At 36.3% G+C, this 22815-nt stretch overlaps 1 protein-coding gene across 7 annotated transcripts in view; it reads left to right on the forward strand.

The window, feature by feature from the left end:
• Window positions 1-22815, forward strand: part of Dlg5 (Discs large 5) — an 847504-nt gene that overhangs the window by 385223 nt on the left and 439466 nt on the right. For 3 of the 7 annotated variants that reach the window (XR_011044295.1, XM_068372363.1, XM_068372364.1), the window contains exon 2: window positions 5111-8105. The exons of 1 other annotated variant lie outside the window; for it this stretch is intronic. Coding sequence is in view for 5 of the 6 variants with exons in the window: in XM_068372363.1 (XP_068228464.1) it covers window positions 5279-8105 (2827 nt within the window). In the remaining variant the exon portion in view is untranslated. Of the gene's footprint in view, window positions 1-5110; window positions 8106-22815 lie in introns of those variants that run through there. 3 more of the 7 variants (XM_068372365.1, XM_068372366.1, XM_068372369.1) reach the window with 3 other exon arrangements.

Raw genomic sequence — 22815 nt, forward strand, 5'->3', positions numbered from 1 at the left:
GTAGCAGGGACATTGCTTCCTTTTTACGTATCTTTTTTTCACCCGCTATCTGGTGGGGACTAGCGTGCGTGGGAAGTCGTGCCAGTTCTGATGGTGGATTGTAAAAGGGTGTGGCACGATAACACCCTCTCTCTCTCTCTCTCTCTCTCTCTCTCTCTCTCTCAGGTTTCGAAATAGGTATGGGCATTTAATGAATATTCCAAATTAATATAGCATTGGTTGTGTTAGATTTGTTAACTGAAGAGCGAGAAGTTTATTTTTGTCGGGCATTTAGTGGATATTGAATAATAAAATATTTATTAATTATTTAACAGTTTGAATGGGAAGTACAATAAGAGATAATGTGTGTATATACAAGTTATATATCAAGGTGGAATTTTGATGTTTAGTTTTTGAGTTATTCGATTCAATTATGAACATTTTAAAACCAATTCCAATATTGTGAAGTTGAATGCTCTAGACTGAAGGCTTTGTACAAAGAGAGGACTTTTTACAGTGGGTGTCTCTTTTTATAAATATTTATAAACCGATAAGGTAAAAGCTTGTAAGTATTGGTTACAAGTTTCAAAGTTTCTATTTATATGAGAAGAGATAGCTGGCCGATTGGTAACTAGGGCAAGGCTTCAAGAGAAAGTAGGTCACGGCGCTACTTGGAGAGTGGCTGTGGATTATGGAAGAAAAGCTTGAAGAAAGTTTCGTGTTAGTTGACATTATGAAGTCATTGAGGTTCTAGGAAGACTTTGCGTCCCCTCAACAAAGTGGTTTTTATCTACGAAGTTGAAGAAAGTAGAAGTCAGGGACTTCGGTCATGTGAAATGAATGTCAGGATGAGCACTGACTGAGTAGTAGAAATGTAGACAAAGCTCCTGTAACATTTCATAAAATGCAGCTAGTAGAATCAATTACAAAACGTGGCTTAGGACGTTGGATGTAAAGAGGCTAACTTGTATGCACAGCTGAAATTACTAGCCAGATCATATTTGAATTGGTTGATTATGCAGGGAAAATAACGATTCAAGTGTCGAAACAACCTCCGAATTGCTGTATATAGAACTTTTATGGAACTTTCAAGTTATGGAACACAATTAGGAATACCAGTGTCATTGTGGACCCGAGGTTTGTCGATTTCCTATTATGGAACGCATTGTCATACTTGCACTCACAACTACGCACACATGCACTAGGATATTTACACCCAAACTTCAAGTTTCTTCCCATCACATTAGAATAGACTTATTTGTTAAAGCTTTCAAAATTACGTGTATACGCATATTATGCTTTTTTATGCTATTCAATTCTCTTTAGTAGTTATTGTTTATTTTGACCAATATAGAATTTATCACATCAATTAATTGTGATGTGCAATTGATAATGAATCAATTTATTTTTGTATTAACACAATGAAATTGACAGCTGCCAAGAAAGTATAATGGAGAGAAATGTCACAACGTCAGGCTTTATATAAGAGTTTTGATAATATAACACTCAAATTTAGGCTGTATAAGCTCAACCTGTGTATGTCAGACAGATCTCTGAGTTAAAGGGTTTTTAATATTTACAGGTGGCCCTGCTCCGTGACACCGACCGATGTTCATGTTGGTTATTCATATTAAATCATTCTTCCAGGTGTTCAGAACAGTTCATATAAACGGAGTGCGCAGGCCTATTGATTTATCATTCAGTCGGAAATGCTCATGGCCGCTCATTTATGATCATAACATCTATCCTCAGAAATTGTCTTCCTCGTTGCAGTTAAAACATGGCTAATCAAGCTGTGATCACATTTAAGAATAAATATGGGATTCTGACTCGACCGACGCCTTCTATCAAATTTGGTAGTCTGGTTTAAAAAACTTCTCTCTCTCTCTCTCTCTCTCTCTCTCTCTCTCTCTCTCTCTGCAGCTTGCTTTGACAAAGAAAAAAGGAGGCCATTTGATAAGCCAAAATGTGAAATTAAAAATGTACATTTACTTTGTAGTGTTTCGTACAGAAAGGAATCCCTGAGGTATGAGTTACTCATACTTATTTGTCTCCAGTAATAAATTTTGGATGCAAATCGGGAAAGGGTTATGTTTTACATAGTAATGATTGTGTGTGGAGACCTACCTCGGAGAATGTTTTAAAGCATGATATGTGCCGTTAAAAGAGAAGCCAAGTATTATTCCCTTTGAGAACAAGAATGTATATATTTGAAGAAATTTCATCCGTTGAGGAAAAAATTTGTTTATAGTAACATCGTTACTACGAGGCTTTTACTGTAGGTCTGAAATGATTTTTTTCCAAATAAGTAATTTAAAAGGGATGTAACGAGAAAATTTCTATTGCTGCTTTTGTTTTCATTTATAAAGAAGTTTGTTTGTTTAGCTTTTGTAAATTGTAATGGTATCATTTTTCTTATTGTAAAATATAATATGCGTAGCGTACTGTCAGTGAAGCCACATTAAATATTAAGTAAGCAAGAGCTTCGGATTTCGTGGTGCTCTGCCTTCTTTTCTCGTGAACCGTAATGAAATGTTATGGGGATTTTAGAACGACTCCCAAATCTTTGAGGATGCAAAAACTTACAATATATGTGTTGAATTAGAAACCTGTTTATTTTTCTCTTCTCCATTATTTAGTCATGAAACCGATGGAAATAACCAGAGGAGGCCAGGTCGTGCTGGCCCCTCCCACAGCCCGCTGCAAATTATTGGAATGAAAATGAATTTGAATGAAATATATTATTATGGTGAACAAAATACATTAATATGGTGTACCTAATACGATGAGGTGATGAATGGAGAAGTATTGAATTAAAAGCTGAAGATAGATACGACTGGCGAAATCTAACCGAGGCCCTTTGTGTCAATAGGCGTAAGAGGAGATGATGATGATGATTATGACGACCCAATACGGTAGTCAGATATAGCCGCTAAATCCCTTTTGATCTACATTTAGATTTGTTGGCCATTGAATATTATGGAAATTTAATGTACGTATATTGTAGCATTTAAGTTGAAAAGACTGTTTCGTAATTATCAAGATCAATCATTGGTGACAATTTTTGTTGCATAGATGCAATAGCTAGGAATTGCACCAAATGCTCGTACTTAACGATTAAATTGAAAGGCACCTGTGTGTAAATTGGGCCGTTTTCATTTCCATTTTACCCATTTTCCTGGTGTGGAATTAGCTTAGGGGCAGGAAAGGTTCGGATTCGGTCATGCATTTTTTTTCATTTAACTATCATACAATCTCTCTCTCTCTCTCTCTCTCTCTCTCTCTCTCTCTCTCTCTCTCTCTCTCACGACCAATTTCTTTATATGATTTACTTGGCCTATAGGTAGTATTTGAATGTTGTACTTATTGTATATGCGCATAAACTTAATTTTTTCTATGAATTAACCCTTATAGAGCTAGTATTTTCATCTGGCTCTTTTGTATGTCTAAGATCATACTGATCTTATATGTACCAATATATGTGTTGGTTTTTTTTTTTACCTCGATATTTGATGAAGGGATTAGCTTTTAGCAGATGTCAATTAATATTTGACGCCAAAGAGTATTCGCTTGCGCTAGCCTTAGTAGATTTAATAATTCACTTTAAATAATTTTGATGACATCCGTCAACAGTCTACCTGAAGTTATGCAAGTTTTTTAACATGTCGTTACAACTCAAAGGGTAGGTGGTGACAAAAACATGCATTCATAGAAATTGACATTAAGCAGGTATGGGCTGTGTGGGCCATTCGTTTTATGTATTGCATATATATACTAAAGATGAAAAATACACTGCTTAAACCGTTTCTAATTTTCTACATCTCATGTTATGTTTAATCGCCAACTGTGAAGTCGAAGGTGGAAAGTTCAACTTATTGCGCTACATTTTCTTCAGTGCGACAGGTAATTTTCTTGTGCACTCATGGCCTTTATCATGGATGTACTAACAGCTCCCCCCCCCCCCTCAAAAGAAAAACGGGAAAATTTTAGATTCATATTATGCATTTGCACACATCTAAAGGGCGACTGGAAGTTGGCTATATCGCCTCCGTCGTTGTGCAGATTCCCACATGATTAATTTTGAACACTACATTTATTTTGTGTATTTGTTCTATTTTAACGTTTCTGATAACAAAACCCGGTTTTTTTTTCCAACAACTAAATAAACTATACCAAAGTTCAATTTGTGTGTATGGGACAGTTCAAGGCTATCATAGTGAAATATTAAAGATATAGAAACATACAAGGATGTTATTACTCTCACCAGATTTTAGTAAGTATTCCTTAAGTTGCACAGGATTAGATTCTATGGGTCCCGTGGTTTGCAGTTGTTGTTTTTTTTTTTTTTTTTTTTTTTTTTTTTTTTTTTTTTTTTTTTTTCAATGCTGGCGGGGAAAACATAATCTTAAAATGCTTAAACATTCAGAGCAGGTGTTTGGAGTGCGATGTTCACTGCTTCAGCAACCACAAGCTGTATATAGCCATCTTCATGCTGAACATATCTCCTTTTTTTTCTGGAAACATAACCTGGATAATAGTTAATGCTGGATTCATATATGCAACTATGTTATTGTGAATATTATCATAGTTGGCTGTGCCCATTTTTGTTTACGCAAAGCTTGTTGCTAGTATAGGAAAATTATGAAGCACAATAGGCGGATTAGAAATCTTTTCACTATATGTCTCTTGCATTATATGTATCAACATTTTTCAAGTGAAATGGTATTTTAGAATTGAGTAGTTTTTTATGCGTTTTTATATAATGAAAATTCATTAATATCGGTGATAGTCAGACATTAAAATGTAAATAAGATAATGGGAATGTTATAGTGGTGACCGAAGGTGTTGTTATTTACCAGTTGTAATTGAGCAAAAGTAAAACCAATTGAGAACATTGGAAGGTAATTTGCAGTCTATCAATTGATTTTACGCTGATTTTATATCCTTACTCATGAGATCTCTAAGAAGTTGTGTCAATTAATATTTAAAATTAGAAGATTAGTGAAGAAAAAAAAATATGGGTTACTTTATAAAATCCAATTCACATTCCCTTCCCTACGACTTGTGTATTTTGAAAATTTTTACCTGTTAATAAGTAACTGTTTGTGTAATTCGTATGTTATTATTGCAGAGGAGATGCATTAATGAATGTTGACAGGACTCTATGCTCAAAACATTTCGGCCGTTTGAATGCTTTGGACAGTTAAATTATTATAGCATAGTCCTAAGGCTTGTGTCTCCACTACGTTAAATTGAAGTGTGTTAGTTATAATTGATTGCTCATAAAACAATATTCATCATGAAGAAAAGCAAGTTGTTTAGCAGGCTTTTGAGGGGTAGCTCAGGGGGTAGCACTAAAGGCCCATCTGGCGGTGGTCCCCCAGAGTTAGGAGAAGCTGGTGTTGCCCCTAATCCTGTGGTGGCAGCTCGAAGTTCTAGTGGTCGCCGTCGAGAGACAGTGTCTGTGAGTGCTCCTACATCCACCACTACAGCAAGAGATCCGTCTTTATTCCATCAGCAGGGTGGTCAGGCACCACCAAGAGCTGGTGTAGAAAGGTCTTCATCATGGAAGTACACACATGACCACACACCTGACTCTTTTAGTATCAATAGCTCACCATCAATATTAGATGGTCGAAGTGGCACAGGATCTCATAGAGGGGCTGATGAAGGACAGACGATTGAAAAGAGCCAAAGTTGGAGTGGTGATAGGCTTTTAGACTGTGCCACTGATTCTGGCTCAAGTAGAGGTGGTACAAATAATAGCAGTCGTGCAGGTAGTGGCAGTCGAGCTGGTAGTCGTACAGGTACCAGCAGCCGCTCGTCTCGTGAGAGAGGTGTTATGGGTGGACCTCCCAGCCTTCCGGCAAGTAGTCGAGCTGGTAGTCGGGCAGGAAGTGCCACAGCAAGTCGTGCAGGTAGTGATAGAGGTGACTCTACTCCCAGTAGTGTGTATGATCATCCTATTGACAATTCACGTGGTGTTTCGCAGACAGATGCCGATGGCTATGAGAATGTTGAACTGCCATCACCTCAGAGGGATAGTGGAGACAGCAGTAGTGATCAAGGTAGTGGTCATCAACATGGTTCACGACTCAGTGTTAAAAGTAGTGGGCGAAGGTCACGCCGACCTAGCCCACGTCGCCAAGGTATTCTCACAAAGTCTCAACAAGAGTCTACAGAAAGCCGTGGTACACGTGGTAGTGTACGTGGCACAGTGCCAAGCATATCACTTAGTACATCCAGCCCAGTGCCACCTCCAAAAGCTGCTGTAAGTCGATCTCCGTCAAGAAAGTCTCGTCGTTCTCCAAGTAGGTCACCAAACCGACCTCCAAGCCGCTCACCAAGTCGCTCTGATAGCCGTAGAAGGGATAGTCAAAATGCAAGCAGCCGATCACCTAGTAGAGCTCCTAGTAGGTCTCCTAGCCGGGGACCAAGTGGCTCTCCTGTCAGAGCACTTAGTAGATCACCATCACGCTTGCAAAGTAGGGCCTCATCAGCCATTGACCCTTGGACTCGCATGCCTGGGGTACAAGAACCTGCACAGATTCAAATTAATGGGGAGGCACATCTTGGAGCTGGGACTAGAAGTATGTCATATGAAGAAGGTAGAATGTGTGTTCGTAGCCCCGGTCCTCCACCGCTCTGGAAAGCACGTTCATGGCAACAGTACAGCATAAACAACAGTACTCCACAGAGTGAACGAGCTCGACAACTGGCTAAGAGTCGATCTTGGCAACAACAGCATGGAGGCTCTATAGGTCCAGGCCAGTCTGTGGACATAGTTCTTAACCGCTCTCGTCAACATCACATCACTCGTCAGGAAGCATTACAGCCCACACCATCTGCCGCCATGGGTAAGAGCCGTTCATGGCAGCAGAGCCATGAAGCTGACCCTCTGCCTGGCCCTCTCCCACGAACCTACACAGTGTCTGAAAAGAGAGGGCGGCGTTCCTCGGTACGTCTGGCGCCCCCCTCCCCTACTCGCCCCAGCCCGCCCTCCTACTCTCACTCCCCTGCCAGATCCCCGCTAGCTGCCCTGCCGCCCCAGTCTCATCCTTCAGTCACGACACACGCATCCATACATGACAGCCGACACATGCATCACCCTCCTATGCGCAGCCAGGCTAGTATAGGTGGCTATGGGGCTCCTCCCTCAGCCAGCCATACCCCGCATCTCACTGATTATGTAGAATTGCGAAATTATGAAGCTATGGAACGCCAACAGCAACAGCAGCAAGAGTATGTGGACTTGCGTCAGTACCGAGCAGAACAAGTACGTCCTCCTCGAGACCCTCACTGGCGGGAAAGATTTTATCCTCCTGCATTTACACATCTTAAACAGTTACAGCAACAACAACTACAGCAACAGCTTCAGCATCAACAATTTCAACAGCAATTGCAACAGCAGGCTATTAGGCTGAAGCAACAGAGGCAACTACAGCACCAGAAGAGTATGATGCAACCCGGTGGTTATGACAGTCAGTATGGATCACCTCAACGAATGGATGGCGAGTATGCATCCCTTCAGGAAGTGCGGGATGGTATGGTACGAAGTGATTCGGTTCGAGATACCATCATCCAAAATGGTGCCATAAGAGAAGGTATCTTGAGAAATGGTTCTGTACGTAATGGAGTAGTACGGGAAGGTTCTATGCGAGATAGCTTCGTGCGGGAAGGGTCAGTGCACCGGGAGGGATCTGTGAGAGGGGACAACACCGTCAGATATCGCCCTCCCCCCTTGAGCAAACCAACTTCACAAAGTCAGACCTCCTCCTCCCATGGAAAACCTGTGAAATCTTCATCGCTTATGACTTCTCAAGAGTTGCTCAACACCCTCAAAAGGCAGTTAGCACTGTCCTCTCCGACGCACACTTCACGCAGCAAGAGCCTAGAGGCAGGACGGGCGGCCATGGTGGCTTTGGGCACGGAGGGTGAGCGTGAGGAGGAAGGAAAAAGGGCGGTGGTGGGTGAGGAGGGCGGCGAGGCAGGCCGCCTTTCCCCCGCCCTGATGGCCCTGGTGGCGGAGAAGCGGGCGCGCCTGAAGAGGTCAACAGGCGCGTTCACAGGTAGCGGCGGGGGACGCGTGCCAGTGTTGCGACAGTTCACCGCGCCACCAGCGAGATGTACAGTAGTTCACACCCCCTCATAGCACCGCACCTGCCGCCGCTACCTGCTGCCCTCACTCACAACACCTACCTGCCACAACATTACACAAACACAACGACCACAATCTCTGTCATACTGTGTAAACATAGAAGATACACAAATAATTACACTAATTCTCTACAAAGTTAATAGCCTGTAGGAATGGTATTTTTTTTTGTTTTTGTAAATGGTTTTGGGGTATAATTTGAATATTTAAAAAAAAAAATAAAATTTATATCAAAATGATTTTTATAACTATTGTGACCGAGGGATGTTGCTCCTACAGGTTTGTAACTTCGAGACATTTTAACATTCACACTTACACCTTTATTTCCACATGTATACAATTCTTACACTGATTTTAAATTTCTTATATTTTTTTTTCATCAATATTGCTGAATATGTTTTTAAAATTTGTATTTTTCAATTTTTCATGTTTTTTTTTTCTATTTAGTTAAGCGATCTCTTGAATCAAATATAAAGGAATCTCCTTATCGTGTTTGTTTTCCATTTTTTTTAATTATGAAAGAAATGGTTAGTGAATGTTCTTACAAAGATTTAATGCTCTGACTCCATTCAAGTTGACTTACATGCAGGAGCACATGTTTTTCGTTACTGGGAGAGGGACGTCTCGCTGACAGCCAATGAGTTAACTCCAATGGGGATACACAACAATACATAATATCTTGCTGTTAACGTTTGCTTTGCTATTCCATGTGTTTGTCTAGTACTTCATGTTAAAAGCCTCACTTTGAGGGATGACAATCCTTCATTAATGTTCTTTCACGAATGGCAGTTTGTTTGACAGTATCCCTCTTACGAATAATGTTTTCACTGCGGTTGTGTAAAATAATATTGGCCTTTTCCTAAATATTTGTTTATTTAGTTTGGGTAAAATTTCATATTTGGTTACGTATATCTCCTATCTGTAATAAGGACATCCAAATGCCTTCTTGTGCAACCTGTTGCTTTTCAGATCTTGTTTGTATTAAATAGTCATATTAAAATCTTGTTGAAATGTGATAGCGACAACTGCTGTGGTGTTTATATATCTTATTTTTAAGTTCTGTTCAGCAACAATTGAATTCAAAAGAACGTTCTTTTTATTTACCTAGCAGTCACAATGTAACTTCTTGTACCAGTCATTACGTCATTAGCACGAAAGGGGGTAGTTTTCACCTTATGTGAGTTACATCCTATGATGTTCAAAGGGATGATTAGGACTGAACCTGTTACATGTAAACAATATTATAAGGAGTTCCTTTATATTCAATGTAAGTAATATTTATTCATACACTTCAATTCACTTATAAGGAACAAAAGTGAACTTAAAAAAAATATATATCCTTTTATTTTATTATTTTCGTCATTATTATCATTGTCATAATGAATTTGGTAAACAAACTAATTGAACTTTGAATGAATATTTCGAGAAATTGTAAATACTATACGTGTATGCGTTTACAATGTAAGAAGTTAATAGAATATTTTCCTATGTATGCTTATTATTTGAAAGTTCATGCATCATTTGTTGTCAGGTTTTTAAGTTTCTTTTTTGCACAAGATCATTATTGTGTTTTTATTTTGCTAAACAGAACCATGCACTATCACCACTACAAATTGTTTAAACAAACAGCATGTCATAGGCATGGCGTACTAACATTCAATAACCCGACAAGCACCAACAGACACACATACGCAAACACACTTATGTGAATGTGCTCGTACTGTATGTTGTGTTAATGGCATCATTATTATTCTATTCATTATTATTATTATTATTACTGATATCACTATTCAATGTTGTGCGTGTGTGTGTTTTGTTTTACAACTGTCATCCTATATTGACATGCAAAAAACTATACACACTCACTTGTAGACCCAGCATATTCTATTTTTCCTTTAATATATGCAGTATACACAAGAGTATGAGGCCCTTTAGTCAGCAGGCTATCTTAAGATCCAAAGACCAGTATTAATACAACTAACAGTATAGAATAATTGTCCAGCAGGCTTTATATCGTCTTGAAGAAGTATTTCACTTACTTTATTTCCACTGATAAGTACCTTCCCTTTTCTATTTTTTATTCATTATAATCGGTGTGGGTCTTCCTATCATTCCAGTTGTAATGTGTATTATCTCTATTCATTTTTGAGAGACCTTCCTTGCTCTAAGCGGGTGGTCCGTTATTGCAATATCATTGTCTTTGTGTTTTAAAATATTACTATGGCAATATGTGTTCGATTTCAATGTCTAAGGCTTTCTTCATTAAATGACATAAATCTACTTCTCTGATTAAGCTTTCACCATAATTACTACCACTGCTACTATTGCTAATACTCTAATAAATAGTAGTTGTTCATTTTGAGTCCTATTCACTAATGGGCCTTTAAAAAGAATCACACTCAAACCCCCTTTTGTACAAGTGTGTAGTGCTGCACCCTTTTTTTTTTTTTTTTTGCTAATTGATCACTTAATTAATGGAAATATTTAATTATGGTGTTCCCTTTCCTTGAACAATTCCTCCCTTTTATTAAATATTATTGTTATTATTCTCATTAATAAAGATAATCGTGGCACTAAGCCCATGTCAGCGAATATTTTTCTTAATTTTTCTTCTTTTGTAAGTACGTCATCTCCACACGTTACAATTAAAGGTTTTTATAACAAACGAAGTGACTCTTGTGCTCCGTATTTTCTTGCTATTGCTGTTATATGTTCTCTTACAAAATGGGATGTGCTTTTACCTAGTTCACAGTTTTTTAAGTTTGATGACAATCATCACATTTGTTTGAAGTCGAGTTGTACTTCCTGTCCCTTGATAGCGTACAGTTGCCAGATGCTTCCAGAATACGGACATTAGCTCTGCTATTTGTGTCTGGAGTTTTTTGATGATTGTACTGTTGTGAACTTGGTCTGTACTGTATGTACCAACATGAAACATAAACTTTATTTTGTTGCTTTGTATTGTCTAATATATTCATAAAATGATTGCACATTCTGTTTACTGTTACTAAGTAACTAGATTATCCTTAATCAACCTTAATCATGTCTTGAGTAAACCTAGTGGATACTTTGTCCCATTTAAAGTAAACACGATTCTTAAAAATACACAAAATACAGTTTTAACATAAATATATGTAGAAATTCGCCTTACTCATGAAACGAACGCAGCTGATAATAACATTTTGATTTATTTGAAGGTAAAAGTTAACGATTATATTGACTTTGGTGGGTTTAATTTTAGCAATGCCTCGTCTATTTCAGTGCTCTGAGGCCAAACAGGTCTTTAACTTTTTCCTTTCATCAAGATTTGATATTTTTGCTGAATCAAGATTTGTGCCTTTTGGAAAGTGTCTTTGAGCCTTAGATTTTGTTTAATTTGTGTATAGTAAGACCCTACGAGCATTTTTGTTTGCTGAACCTAATCTTAATTTCTCCTTTTGTGCTGCCATTCGCCTTTTATATTTAGTTTGTGTGTTGCATTGATATGTTAATCTCTCTCTCTCTCTCTCTCTCTCTCTCTCTCTCTCTCTCTCTCTCTCTCTCTCTCTCTCTCCTTCGACTGATATGCATATATCTACATAAACGGGAAATCTTGTTTGCTTTTCGTTGCCGCCCAGCACTTTTCCCTTTGACTTCAATCAAATTTAGAATGTACTTTTGTATAAGGATTAAAAGAAAACCAAGTATTCTCCGTAATTCCTTTAGTCATCGTTGTGAAACACCACAGATACTATTTCTCTGACCATTTTATCACTATAGGCTATAGTCTTTACCCTGATGAATAAAGGTTCCAGCAAATGCTTTTGCTTGGATTTTTAAGTAATTGCTTCAGTTCCAATAAATAAAAATAAGTAAATGCTTTTCTAGTAGCAAATGTTTAGAGTAGTTGCTGAAGCACAAGCAAAGGCTTAAACGTTATCAGCAATTACGTCATTTCCTTTGAATAAAACATAGTAATTGCTTTTGCTTCCCAGAAATTGCTTGGAAAAGTTTAAGGCAGCTCACTAGGTGCTAGAAATTGTTATGAATTGGACCTGATGGCAGCGTTTCTGAAGAAAATCTCTTGGAAAAGCCATTATATGGATGAAATTACCCAAATCTGAGAATGAAATAAGGAAATATGCTCAAGAGAAATGGTATGAAATTATGTTTCCATTCGCAGTTTGAGCAATTGATTCGAAATTTGTTATCACTTTACTGTAGGAAAGTAATAACAAGCTGTAATGTTCAATCCACTTTCAATCCTGAAGTGTTCACTAACATCGATGTTCAGTGATCAGATAGTGTACTGTGTGAGTAGGATTTTGAAGAACTCCGGCATTCATAACATGAAGATCTATCTTAATGATAATAGTAATAACTTTCTTATACATGTGTGCGATTGGTATTATTTACGAACTTGGTTAATAACACAAATGAGAAGTGGAGACATTCAAGAAAAGTCACTACAATAAAATCTTTTGCAGAGAAAGTGCGGTTATTTAAAGGTGTTTTGGGCAGCCAGATTTTCAATTTTGTAATATGAAGTTAAGATGAATATTGCAAACATTTCAAGAATAATAATTACAAATATAAGTTTCCGTATGAAGAGGAAATAAATAATAATGCTGAGCAAGACTGTTGTGCCTATGCAGCAGGTCTGCTTAGAAGAGATGTAAAGGAAAGAAATCACAGAAACGTTGAAAGAAATTGGAGTTATAGTTGAACTTTAATTAATATTTTTTTGGATACATTTTCTTTGACGTAAATTGTATCTAATATCCAAGAAGCAAAAAATAAAGAAAAAATTAGTACATGCGCGCGCTGTTTATTAATTCACAGGCTGAAACATGTTTTATTTGTTTCTATAATAAAATCAGTTACCCGGTATTTACTAGCGGTCAAGGATTTCTAGTTGCTGTAATCGTATGAGTTTCAATTGTTCATGAAGCACCATCCACTACAATTCAACAGTGGTCAAATATAACAGGAATCCCCTGTTTCTGGTAAATTTGGATTGGCAGTTTTCCTTTTCAAATATTATTATTATTATTATTATTATTATTATTATTATTATTTACTATCCTAGCTGGAAAAGCAAGATGTTTTAAGCTCCATTAGGGCTCTAACATGGATAAATAGCCCAAAGAGGAAAGGAAATGTGGAATAAACTATGTGAGAATAATGAATAAAGAAAATGAAATATCTTAAAATAGATTTGTCATGTAAAAACTATAAAGAGTGACTCACGACAGCCTGTTCAACATAAAAACATTCGTTGCAAGTTTGAACCTCCGAAGTTCCACGGCTTCAACTGCCGGATTAGGAAGATCATTCCACAATCTGGTCATAGCGGGAATAAAACTAATGAAATACAGTATAGTATTGGGCTCTATGATGGAGAAGGCAAGACTCAGAAATAACTGAATTCTTAGTACTACGTGCAGGATGTAACATGGTGGTCAGAATCATTGGAAAATCTTACGCAACTTGCACAAAGAACTAACTGAACGAGAGTGCAAGAGATTGATATCCAAATCAAGAAAAGGATTTTCAATAGGCCGAAATTTTTGGTCAACAAATTAAGATGAGAATCAGCAGCTGAAGACCAGAAAGGAGAATGATACTCAAAAGAAGGTAGAATGAAGGAATTGAAATATTTCTTCATAATAGATTAATCACCGAAAATCTTGACTTTCTCGGTAAGACAATTTTTTTTTTTTTTGCAATTAAAGGATAAAACAAAACCGTCCGAATCTGTTTCTTAAAAGTAAATTTGCATTACAAGCTTTGTTCTTCAATTCTTGGCCTGACGAACGTTTCGGTTCTGCCTATAGTGTCTGACTCCGAACTTTCTTTTCTATGACCATCAGCAGCTACAGCACCAAAATTGAAATTATGCTTGCCATTTATCACATGTAAAGGAAAAAAGAAAAGGGAAAAAAAAAACCACCTCGTCTAGGATTTTACTACAAACAGAATTCAAGCTGGACCTCTTGGAAATGCACATACTCGTCCCTTAGCACATACGCCTCAAGTGGCTGGGAACCTAAGCAAAAGGTAGCAAATGGTGATAACTATTATTCATATGATGTTAAGCAATTGTTTTTGCCTAAGTATTTGCTACCTTTTGCTACTTGAGCTTTTGCCTTTACTTATAAGGTTTTGCTCTGTGCGAATGCTTGGTTTTTATTCATTGGGTTTATCGCAGTTGAAACATCACCCATCTCTCCTATTTCTAACCTATACATTCTCATCTTGACTTTATTGATTTGCTTTTGTTTTATGAAAAAGTGTTTATTTGGCAGTTTCCCTTGCTTTGTTTATTTTCACTGTTTTAATATGTTATTTGTTCCTACTCTCCTCCTTATTTATGTCTTCTTCAATTTCGATTCATTTTTATGTTTAATTTCAGATTTTACTTAGCTTGAATAAGTGTATGTAAACTTGTTATATCCATATATATATATATATATATATATATATATATATATATATATATATACATATATGTATATGTATATATATATATATATATTATATATATATCACTATATAAAGAAAAACGAAAGAAAGAAAAAGAGGCCAAGAGGGCAGCAGGAGCTTTCGTCAGCTGCGGTCACCAAACGTCTTTTTTTTCCATTTCACCATATGTTTGTCTCAGATATTTACTAGTGATTCCCATTCATATATTATAGATGTTTGATCTTTTTTTATTTGCTCCTCCTTTGAAATAATATTAATTTTTGAATGCCCTTCTCAGTTTCACCCATTAGCTTTAGAATTTCATCTTATTCTCCTCACCCATTCTTGATAAAGGGATTCCAACATCTTTATCTCATATAATGCCTTTGCTAGTATCTTCACCCCTGAATTCCTCTTCCATCTAAGCCCCTCCCCCTTATTCACCCCTCCCCCCTCCCCCCTCTAAAAAGAAAATGTATTCATCCTATGATATTTTTACCTGCTATAACCTCTCCTATTCAACTTTTTAATTTGCTTTCTCTCTTGCCACGAACCTGTGACATTAAACCTTCATCCCAATTTACGAAGACTAGCAAATGAAAAAAGAAAAACAGATTGATTTACTGTACATTTCTTGGTGTGCATTCTTGGATTTTTGATGACCGTAAGTACTCACCCATCTGTAGTAGTAACATCACTTGTAATTATTCACAGCTATTACTTTTAGGAATTGTTCGTGTGTGATAACGAATTAGGAGCTCATTGTTGAGAATGAAATGCTCGAAGAAAGTGAAAAAGGCGATTTTTTCCCCTTCATTTTAGAGGAATTGAATTTAAATTTTGTTCACTGAAAAGCCGAGGAACTGGTATTTTATTGTGGTGTTCCTGTTGTTATTTTCTGAAGTATTTCCTTACGGTCATCAAAATGGAATGTTTAAAACGGTGATCTGTGTCGTACGTTACCCTCTCAAATTTTCAGTATTGGTGTCGTGTTCGATATTTGTATTCATAAATTATTCCCTTCATCCTCCTCACTTATTATTATTATTATTATTCTATTTTGAAATCCCCTCAGCACTTTTGTAATATGCATTTCTTTCTCTTGGATTGAATGTTCCGTGAGAAGTAAAATGTTGCCATGTAAAGTTTCCGTAGATTTATTATCATATCAATGTCCTTTATTAACTGTAGACATATTGCTGAAATCATTGCTATTCTTATTGTCACTATTGTTACCGTGATCACCGTCACGTGCACTTTATATATTTGTGTATGATTATTATTGTAATTATGATACTGAGGATTACTGTTATTATTATTATCATTATTGCTCTTGTCAACTTCTATCACTTTTTCTCCCCCTCACATTCCTTGGTCCTGCACACCTTGACACCCCCCCCCCTCCCGTCCCCTCTTTTAGTCTTGTAAGCACCTTGCGCTACTCAAAAGGTACAGTTTCAGATCACTGCTAGAAATCCCGCACGTTGAAAATATGAAAGAAAGGGCAGATTTAAGGTAGGTGTTTATTAACTGTTCATGGATTGTCCTCTACTATTAGTTTATAATTTTCCCCATTAATATCATCCTTTATTGTCCAGATTTTTTATTGTTACTATCGAAAAGACAAAACCATTGTAATGGTGGCAAAAACTCAACTTTTTTCTATGATTTAGACCACGAGAGTAGGCCTGCTTTATAATTTAGTTTATTATTCTTTAGGGCTACTATTTTCAAGAATTATTTTTAGAGGTAATTAGCTATAAAGAGAAAATGTAATAGTATTTGTGACTAAACTAATATAATGTTAATCAAATTTAATTGATACGATTACAAAAAAAAAGTTCTTGTTGCAAATGTAATCAAGTTTCACATCTTATTTGACTTGTCCTTAACAGATTTTGCAACATTGATTTTTTATATGACTTCATAACTTTGACTCCAATTTATTCTTATTTTATAAAATTACATTAGCTCGTATAATTTTAGAAACTGGTGTGTGTTTCTTAAATGCAATGTCATTTGTGTGACTGCAAACTTATTAGAATAGTTATGGTTGTACACATTCGATTCCAAATTTACAGAATAGTCACGATTTGCCCCAACAATTTTTCTATGAGTGAACAATTTACCGGCGTAGTGTGTGTTATTTCAGTTGCAGCTATTTACCTATTTGATAACGAACAATGTTCCTTTTTGCAGACTTTTAATTCACTTCGTGTCATATCTGGGCAATTAATTTCAATCTTTTCATGTCATTTGATTTTATATTAGAAGTAAATTTTGATCCAAACAGCCATCATTTTCCTCTTGCTATATATATATATATATATATATATATATATATATATATATATATATATATATATATACATATATATGTGTGTATGTATATATATGTGTATATATATATATATATATATATATATATATATATATATATATATATATATATATATAATGTTCTGTTTCTTATAGGAGACAGAAGGTGAAATTGAGCTTGAGATTTCCAAAACATGTTAGGAAGATTTGTGCAAAGTAACCATAACGTTCAATGCATCGTTCATGTTGTTTCACGGATTTGAACAGAAAATCTATTCATGAAATAGAAGGCCGTGTCACCACATTCGCCATTGGTTGCATATTTGCACATGCAATCCTTTACGCATGCATGTATACAATTGTTTAGACATGTATTGTATTATGTTTTTTTATATGGGTATTTTAGTGTGTATATATATATATCTATATCTATCTATATATATATATATATATATATATATATATATATATATATATATATATATATATATATATATATATATATACACATACACCGAGTATTTTACATACTCCATAGTGAATGATGCTTAATTAGTAATTTTCAATGTTTAATTCCACCAACTGAAATGAACAGCATATAGTTTTACATAAGTACGTGATTGTGTTGCACATCCTATAACAGTTCCTTGGGTTTTCTCGTATCATATTACGATTGTTGAAAACGAGGTGATGAGGTAAGGGGAGTGAGTGCAATGAATTCTTAATGTAGAAGTAATGGTTTTAAACTGGAACTCCTCCTGCGGGCAGAATCAAGGTTTAGGAATTCCCAGCAATCACAAGATACAATTCTTCGAGGATTCCCTTTCCATATGCAACGTGTTTTGGCCGCGCCTCTTTGCAGTTCTTTTTCTCGTGGATGTCGATTTCATCAAGATATCCTCTTTTTTTAAAATTTCTTCTTTCATTTTCGGGGCATTTTCAGAGAGAGAGAGAGAGAGAGAGAGAGAGAGAGAGAGAGAGAGAGAGAGAGAGAGAGAGAGAGAGAGAGAGAGAGAAAGGTACAGATTAAATCAGTATTTCCATTACACGGATAAAAAGTTTAGTAAATGAAACTTGAAGTTTGAAAAAAAAGTATTGTTATATTTTTTAACTTTAAAGAAGCACTTTGATTTTATATTTTCAATAACATGAAATGGAGATAGAAATTTGTTCGGATAGAAAGGAAAATATGTATATGAATTATAAAATGATCTTTAATGTACCTAAAAACGATTGCAATCGTCAGTCAGTGGGTTTTTATTTCATAACAAATCTACTTTACCCATAGAGATACTTTTTTTTAAACTTAGAAATATCTCTGTTGCTTAAAAGGCAAAGTATATCTTCCACACGTATCTATGCATGAAACTACGGTACGCCTACACCCAAGACCTGCAGAAAAAGGTAGCTTCTTGCCAACACCATTCTCTTGCCTTTGCTGACTGGGTTTGTGTTTTAACTAAAATCTGCTATGACTGATCTCTGTAAAGTAAGTTTCCGTGTTAAGTTACGATACAGATTTTTATATAATTATTAAAGCATAAACATTTATTATATTTTATCACAAATTGACAAAGAGGCAAAATTTTATCTAAAATGTCAAAAAGACGAGTTAAAATCTACTAAAAATTTAGATATTTATTCTTTGGTGTTGATATATATTACTCAAATATTGGAATTTGTTGTTCATGGTAAAACTAAGTTGAATGATGATTCTAGTGATATATTTAAAGGACCTTAGATCTAAAGTTTATTGAACATAGTATATTGGACACTTATACCCGAGACATTAGTGTTTGCAATTGTCAGTGCACTCTTTATTTTCCTTATAATCTCATTTATATATTTAGAAATATAATTCTTGGTAAATGTTGGGCTTCCTTTTGATAGAATACCTCTTTTAAATCATGATTGGTCAATTATTACGAAGGTGCCGTCAGTGCTATTGATTATATATGTTGTATGGAATGTGATCATTCTTTGCGTAGTGATGCTTATTGATTCATATGTAGTAATAAATAATCTATTTTATTCATTCTTTTATTGTATAGTTAAGCTGGATATATTTTTTGATGCAAGCTCCATATTAATTTGTTCACATTTTCTTTAAGTGGAATCAAGTATTTTCACAGTATCAATTCGTATTGTTAACAACAGTTATGCTCTCGAAATTAATTGAATTCAGTAAGCGTTCTGTGTTGCACATTACAGCCTTCAAAGAGATAATCGACTAGCTGTTTTTCCAAGGACGGCTATGAGTTTTACCGGAAGAATTTCTTTGTTTGTTGGTTTTTTGTTGTGTGTGTATGTTTGTTAGGTCAGTTCTGGATACGTGGCTGTATTTCTTATATATTTGATGATGTATTACAACCCGCTTTGAGCTCTCTCTCTCTCTCTCTCTCTCTCTCTCTCTCTCTCTCTCTCTCTCTCTCTCTCTCTCTCTCATTGTATAACTACGCATTGTGAGTATGTTATATTTTTGGAAATATAACAAGTTCCCTAGACTTCTGGCATTGAATTTGATTTGTTGTGTAGTGTTTTTCGAAAGGTTACAAGTCACAATCTGGCATACAACATAGCCATGTTACCGAACGTCATCTCGTCCTGTTGAGCCAAAGGGATTAAAAAGCGTTGAAGTTAGAGCTTCTGCTGCCAGCAGCTGATTGGACGACACGAACTCGGGGTCTCTGCCTTAGGCTGGAAACGTCTGTTACTACAATGTTTCCATTAGCGGATGTATCTTTCACAAGATATTTTACTCTCTCTCTCTCTCTCTCTCTCTCTCTCTCTCTCTCTCTCTCTCTCTCTCTCTCTCTCTCTCTCTCTCTCTCTCTGGGACAGCCGGTGGATAGAAGACCAGGATTGAACCACAGACCGAAGATGTACGAGCCGTATGCTCTATCACTAATTTGGGGCATATTTTATGTATATATATATATATATATATATATATATATATATATATATATATATATATGTGTGTGTGTGTGTGTGTGTGTGTGTCAGTGTGTGTGTACGCCTATGCGTGTGAATGAGTGTATTTATGCAGTTTTATGTACAGTAATAATTCCAAGACTTTTTTTCTTTAGAACGGGTATGTCACAGCTAGGTGTCAAAATAAATTGTTAATACTTTTCACAATTATCTGATTATATACCTCTCTATGGAAGGATGAATGTCCGAGTTTAGTCAGAATAACTAATGTTCTTGTTCTATATTAGCGTCACTTAAATAACAGATATCTTTTTTTATTTGAAACTGAAAGTTATGCGGACTTAGGGTGGTGAAGAAGGGAAGAGCTGATTACGTTGTTATGTTGCTAATAAATGAATTACAACAACCATGAACAGGACTGTCATAGAGGCTAAAGGGCAGGGGGGGGGGGGGGGGATGGGCACTTGTATTTGACGACGTCAAACTACCAACATCCAACATCATATTATGTTCTCCTTTTATCTACACCCGAAGCGGTGATAATGCGCCCCCAAAGTTCGTTGGTGCCAACGCCCTGTTAAAGACAGCTGATTCTTACGGTGCTTATGACGCCTCTTCTCTCACTAACATCAACATCGACCTGAAAGCACACAGACTGAAGACAGAAATGTCATCTTAACTGACAATTTTAGGCCACCAACTGAGAGGTGTAACGGCTTTTCCCAATAGGGTGACAGGGCATTGCCCTCTGACCTCGGGTTGCCTGTGACAGGTGGCTTGTCATCATTTGGGATGACGTTGCTAGTTCTATGCCTCATTTCATATGGGTTTCCAGACATTTTTTTTTTTTTTTTTGGATGAACTATAATATCAATATTTTCACTGCTCACGTCAACGGAATTAGAAGGGGATTTGAAGGATCGTGCTTAACCATATTGACTACATCGAGAATCGAACAAAGCCCGTTTTTATTCATATATTTTCTCCTTTCTGCCTACATTTATACTTTTGCCCTGTTGCCAATAATAGGGCTCTTTTTCTCTCATTCCTTCATATCCTGGAGAGTTTCTGGCGCTTTTTAACCTCTTTCTTTTCTTATAAAGCGTGTTTCTTCTGAGAATTTTTCCTATTAATACTCCATTAGCTGATTTGATTCTGTGGTGGAATGAATCCTTTCATGGGACCAATGGAGTAGGATTTTTTGTCTCCAATATGCAGACTTTCAATAAAACTTTGGTATTGAAGGTCCCTTTCTTTCGTATCCTTTTTAACTATCTCAGTTCTGAACTTATCCTCTCCCGTTTCTGTATTAGTTTTTATTCGTCAAGTTTGTTTCTTATTTTGTAGTGTAAGGGACGTTTTTCTTCTCAGAACAAAGAGATTTCGGGAAAAATTTTCGGCTGTACATGACATGTATGATTCATTCTCGTTTTAAGTCAAACAAAAAAGTCATTCATTTACATTTTATTCGTAGTTTTTCAATTGTATTTTGTTTATTTTCTATGTTTCATTTATGCATTATAATCTTAAAAGACTTCATTTGTTTTTCAGTTTTTGAGGTTCCTGTGATTTTAAATAGTTTAATGGGCTAGTTTATTTCTCTATTTCAGTTTCCCACTTTGTTTTATTGTAGTTCAAGTTAAATATGAACGTTTAGATGCCCATTGTTTTGGGTTTTGCATAGGCCAAAGAGTTTTCAGAAATATTTAAGGCTCTGAAATTTGAGAATATGAAAGTTTTTGAGTAGATAGGGCTTGTTCGTCAAAGTGGAAAGAAGTGTGCCTTGGTTCATGTCTGACTCAGTAAAGTGCACTCAATTTATAAGTCAACTCTTTAGCTAGGATTTCTTTGAAGAATATTCCTTAGAAAATCTTACTTTTTAGGTATGCCTTTCAAACGCTCTATAGGGTGTTCTTTTTCGGGAATTTTATAGTTCTTATCGTCAGAGGAAGAACCAGAATAAAGCAATTTGTTTTATTGTCATCAGACAGGGCTGATCACAAGGAGATGTTGCTTATATGTGAAGAAATTAAGTTGCCCTTCATTACTTTGAGAAAACAAAATGAGCTCATTTGAAAATACTCATGAATGCACATGTTTGTAAATGCATCTCTGAGATATGTTTAATAGAGAGATATCCTGGGTATAAAGGTTACAATAAAGTAACTATAATATTTTCTGCGAAGACTTGCTTTAAAGATGTCTGTGGTGGATGCTATTGTTGTGGAAATAGGACTAGGAAATTATTGTTCATCATCAGTCAGTCCCTTCATGTGATTGGAAATGCAGATCGCAAAAGAGAGCGTGTTTCTGGTCTTTGGTAATGTAAGGAAAAAAAAAAATGATTCACCTGCGAGGGAAAAAACTTGGGAAGTGGATGAGTAATTAATGATAAATTTGTCAATGGAAGTTCTTTCTCTTTTTATCGTCCTTTCTTTATTCTTATGTTTTAGACGTCAAAGGCAGAATCCATCTCATTAAGTTCTTTTATGGTAAGGGCCCCTTTCTCTCCTCGTCTTCATCGTCGCTAAGTTTTTTCTTTTCGGCTGTGGGTTATGAGGTACCTTTCTTTTACCCTCGATGATTTTCTCTCTCTCTCTCTCTCTCTCTCTCTCTCTCTCTCTCTCTCTCTCTCTCTCTCTCTCTCTCTCTCTCTCTCTTCAAACATCTTAGGTTGGGTTGGGGGGGGGGGGGGGGGTGCTTGATTATGGCTGGAGGGCGCATGGCCTAGGGAAGGAGGAGGAAAGGTATACTACGAAAACTATTGAGAAGATGACGCCATCAAAGGGGACAGCAGGGTTTCGGAAAGGATCTAAAATTTCACTCCCCTCGCCTGCCCGACTGTAGTGGAGGCTGTTTACCCAAAGGAATGCTCGAAAGCGAGATGAAAAAGGCAGTGGGGAGGAAATGTACCAAGTCTGCAAATGACTTATCAGCAAACTTGATTCAGGGGAAAGTTCGTATCATTTCATCTCAACTACTTT

Source organism: Palaemon carinicauda, chromosome 4 (genome assembly GCF_036898095.1).
Source record: "Palaemon carinicauda isolate YSFRI2023 chromosome 4, ASM3689809v2, whole genome shotgun sequence".
In the NCBI taxonomy this organism is placed as follows: Eukaryota; Metazoa; Arthropoda; class Malacostraca; order Decapoda; family Palaemonidae; genus Palaemon; species Palaemon carinicauda.